This window comes from Schistosoma mansoni (genome assembly GCF_000237925.1).
Source record: "Schistosoma mansoni, WGS project CABG00000000 data, chromosome 1 unplaced supercontig 0076, strain Puerto Rico, whole genome shotgun sequence".
In the NCBI taxonomy this organism is placed as follows: Eukaryota; Metazoa; Platyhelminthes; class Trematoda; order Strigeidida; family Schistosomatidae; genus Schistosoma; species Schistosoma mansoni.
In genome coordinates this window covers 566,630-571,538 of record NW_017385990.1, presented here as the reverse complement: position 1 = coordinate 571,538, position 4,909 = coordinate 566,630, and the positions used below count along the sequence as shown (strand labels likewise).

The 4,909-nt window shown below is 37.8% G+C and overlaps 1 protein-coding gene across 1 annotated transcript in view; it reads left to right on the top strand.

Annotated features, from left to right (window-relative positions):
- Smp_176620 (serine/threonine kinase) overlaps nucleotides 1-4,909 on the top strand; it is a gene marked incomplete at its 5' end in the record, with an annotated part of 19,114 nt that overhangs the window by 5,712 nt on the left and 8,493 nt on the right. The window contains 2 exons of the mRNA XM_018791763.1: nucleotides 122-1,614; nucleotides 3,775-4,068. Coding sequence (XP_018645085.1) covers nucleotides 122-1,614; nucleotides 3,775-4,068 — 1,787 coding nt within the window. The remainder of the gene's footprint in view (nucleotides 1-121; nucleotides 1,615-3,774; nucleotides 4,069-4,909) is intronic.

Sequence of the window (4,909 nt, the reverse complement as noted above, 5' to 3'; positions counted from 1 at the left end):
CCAGTGCTTCCACATTTTCCATGGTGGTCTAGCTTCAATTGACTCAAGCTTTCAACTATGATAATACTAAATCTCCACAAAACCCCTTCTGATAATTTCTACGTTGTGTTTGTTTCTTTAGATCGTATATTAGTGTCTACAATTAATCAAACATTAGAGGAGTCACCTCAAGATAATCGACAATATAAAACAGCCTTACAAACAGAACGTGAGGAATACGTGTTAAAATATGGTGCAAGTCAATCAAGTTGTGTTACTGTAACGGATAGAATGATTGAATCACAAACTATTTATACAGATGAATTAAATCCTTCACAATCAGAGATAAGCCGTAAATCAAAATCTAAAAAATCTAAACGTGATCGAAAAGAAAAAGAACAGAAGATCACATCAAAAAGTCGAGAGATGATAACATTAAAAATGAAAAAAGAAAGTAGACAACGAAAAATTCAATCTGGTAATAATAGTAGTAGTCATTTAGACTATAATACTTGGGAATCAATTCAGAAATATACTAAACTTCCAGATCGTCATCATGGACCTCTTCAACATAGTCGTTCAGGTTCATTAGATTCCATATCATCTGCTTCATCTCAACTGAGTAAAGTTTCTGCATATAGTGGTCGTTCATCACACTCATCACCATTGAGATATCGTAAGTCGTCAACATCATTAACAAGTGGTCAACAAATTCGACGTTCTTCTCAATCACCTAATGATCTTGATGAATCTTATAGTTATTCTAAGAAACGTTATCATCGTGAAGCTAGAGAAACTGCTCCACCACCTGAATCTACACGTCATTATGTTGGTCCAAATCAAATATCGGTGAAAATGAAACATAAGCGTAAAGGTGATAAACGTGAAGCATCTGAAAGTAATAATTATGGGGTAAATTTGGCTAGTAAACGTGAAAAACTATCACAAGACAGTGAAACTCATGAATTGCAAATAGAAGATTCACATACACACTCGACCACTGGACGTACTAAAAGTAAAATGTCAAAATCTCTAGGAACAGAATCTAGTAAACACAAAAAACATTCATCTAAGAGCTCAAAAATGAAAAATAGTCGATCAACAATGAGAAAGTTATCATCCTCTTCAAAACTTGAAGAAGACTATGAACAAGGTAATCGTAATCTCTATAAGTTAGTAGTAAATAAATCCGAAGATGGTGGACAGTATTCAGAAGAAAGTGACTCAGATCCACAAAATATCAATGATAATAGCAACAGTCGACGAAATAATCATGAAAGTAACTACGGCAAGATAGCAGACATTGACATCAATGAGAAAGCCGGTGGAAAATCTAAGGAAATGCATGTATTATTTTCCGCTGGAAATAAAATAATTGGGAATGATATAAAAGGTGAATTTAATAGACTGCCGCCTCCCCCGCGTTATCCGGGCTATTCAGAATCTTCATCTGAATGTGACGAAGGTGGAGTACCTGATAACGGTTTTTTGGATGATGATGATGATATCCATGATCATAAAGTTGACGATGATGATGTTGACCTTCGCAAAGATAATGATATTGGTAATGATGATGAAATCAGTTCCTTTAAGAATAAGCCACCTGGGAAGCCATTCTATTTCCCATCTATACAAGTAAGGGTGAAAATCTTCATTATTTTTTATATTTATTAAATAGTGAATCTGTATTTGTTTTCTATACTGAGTAATTAACAATATCATACTTGTCTAATTCTCAGTGATCTTGAGTTCTGTTAGAGGTTATCACTTCTCAGTTGCCCACACTTTGGAGGGGTTCTTTTAGAGGTACCAGGAAAGAAAATTGGGTTAGAGGTGATCTTAGTGACCCGAGAGCGTAACCGCAGTGCCCAAGGGACAACTGCTTAGGGTCGGTCACACACGACTTTTTTGTAGGTAATTTTTGTGCTCACTCCGTACTCAGTCAGTCACAGTCAGTTACAACGTAGAACTTCGTACGTACGTACATCAGTTCGAGTTGCTATACCACATTAGCACAGAGATGAAGTTGTCGATTCAAATCCCATATTGGTAGAAGTAGTAAGAGTATAAGTATTATGTGAAAGATAAGGGTTTGAAGATGTTATTGAAGGAGTATAATTCAGTGAAACAAATTTGTAAAGAGAAGAAGGATAGGTGCATGTGGAATTCAGAAGATTAGAATTTGGTAGAGCACAAAGAGTGGATGCACCTTCGCCATTGCAAACGATTTTGAGCCATATCATTCAAGGTCTCTAACCATCGGTTGCTATCATCTCGCGGATCCCAACCAGATAGTCTACACCGACCAACATGGCTCAGTCCACTTGTCAGCGACTTTATGGATTTATGCCATGTTTTGGTCTGGCCGCCCCTAGCTTTCTTCCAACTTACTCCTACACCATAAAGCATTGCACGTCGCGGCAGTCGGTGGTTGGGCATACGTAACACATGTCTCAGCCATCTCAACTGATGAAGTTTCACTACTTCATCAATCGATTCGCCATCCTTACCTAGTACCCGTTCCCTAACATCTGCATTACTTACCCGGTGGTCCCAGGATATACGAGCAATGCTTCGAAAACATCTATGATCGAACACTAATAGCCTACGAATATCCTCTACTCTTACCGGCCATGTTTCACTGCCATAAAGTAGGACAGAACGAACTGCTGCACAGTAAACCCGTCCTTTTGTTGCTAGACGGATATCTTGCCTACGCCATAAATGACGCAAGTTGGCGAAAGCTAGACGAGCCTTCTGTATCCGTGCTGAGATTTCGTCATACACCAAACCACAAGGGCTGATGAGACTCTCAAGATAAATGAAACTGTCAACACGCTCAACTACTTCACTCCCTATCATTAGTTCAGGTGTCGATGCAACCCGTACTTGTTGAGACCTTACCTCTGGAGATGGATATCTGTGGGATAAGGCGAGGTGTACATTTTTAGGGTCGACCTTTTTATAACCTCATCTTTCTTTTGTGGGAAGGCAGCATCGCTGTTATGTTGGTTGTCCGAGGAAAACACCTTACTGCCATCACACCTCTGTACAGTCAGCAGTACAACTTCTCCCTCGTACTTTGGGTTTTCTGCTTTTAGTCTTATTGTTCTTCGACCGATCTGTGTGGCACGGTAGGACCTTGAGGAACTATTGTTCCAGCCAGTATAGCTCGATTGGTTCATCACGATAGGCAAGCCCGACCACCATGTCAAGGTAGCAGCAACGGCTCAGAATCGGTCACAATAGCGTAGGTGTATACACTCTTTGTCTGCTCTTAAACTGTGAGACTAAAATTACTTTATACCTGTATTTCTACGAACTAGTTCTTTATCTTGTTTTCGTAACCTTATATGTAATCTTTTTTATATATTGCTACCATTGAAATATCTACTATGAATTCGATGTTAATCTTGTTGTACTAATTAAGTGTAGCAACTTTGACCTAATCATATATGTGCCTGGTCCTACTTTGTAACTGACTGACTGTCTAATCTTCAACTCTGATTTAATTATATTGACCAAGTTCCAATGTGGTCATTATTCTGAGTGGTTCTCTATAACGTCCACTATGTTCTGATCTATGTTGGTTAGAGACAAACATCGAGAAACCCAAAACCCAAGCTTAATGCTAGTTGACACTCCTGAAATGGGTACCTGCAATCTTTGTGGAACTAGTACTCATGAAATTCAAATCCTCATCAATGAGTGTCTTACAGTTAGGGACATTACCTCAGCTATTAAGGCAGCGATTGTATCCATTTTTTTCTGTCTATCGTTTGATCTTTTTTTCAGGGTTGTAGATCAGTGGAAGAATTTGAATGTCTTAATCGTATTGAAGAAGGTACATATGGTGTTGTCTATAGAGCACGTGATAAAAAAGTAAATGAAATTGTTGCATTGAAACGTTTAAAAATGGAAAAAGAACGCGATGGTTTCCCAATTACATCATTACGTGAAATAAATATGTTAATGAAAGCTCAACATGAAAATATTGTTACTGTACGTGAAGTAGTAGTTGGTAGTAATATGGATAAAATTTATTTAGTTATGGATTATGTTGAACATGATTTAAAATCATTAATGGAGGTAAGTAGGTAGTTTGGTTATTGGTTTTGTACTTTTTTTTTTCTTACGTAGCATAATTTCCATAGTTAAAACTATCAACTGTTCTTAGTTTAACTCATTAAAAGTCGATAACCAATTGACGACCGTTTCGTCTTAGTATGACAGTGCTCGGCAGTGCACATCCGCAAACCGGCTGGATATCGAACCAAGGACTTCAGGTTTCACAGCGACCTCTTTAATCTTTCGATCACTGACTCGGAATCAAATGATTTTTATTCCTAACTTCAATCGATTTGCGATAATACACTGAAGTAATTTAATCCGGCTGGTAGATACTTGCTCCTAATCTGATATGGTTATACTCTTATGAACACGGTTTCTTACTAAGACTCTCGGAAGTGCCTCAGAGTTAGTCACTAGCGAACACACGATTATTATTATCATTATTAGTCGTATAATTTATTCCTGCAGTCTTTATATTTTATATTGCACATTTACTAGGTAAATGTTATGTTTACTTGACTGTGAACGAAATCGTTTGTGTTAAAGGTTAGGGACACTAGTACCGGTTTAATTAAACCGAAGTAAGTGAACCGAATCTATGAATTATCATTTGAAACCTGACTGCTTTAATCAATTGGTCACCGCTCTATAATTCAAATACGTAATAATAAATATCGTTTACTATCTGTAAAAGTCTTTTTTTATTGAGTTTTACAGTTGGCTAAAACTCGTAATTGAAAGCGTGAATCAATTGAAGCTAGACCGCCAGGGAAAACCTGGAAGCACTGGACGGCCATTTCGTCCTATTGTGGGACTCCTCAGCAGTGCGCATCCACAACCTCGCCTCGCGAGATTTGAA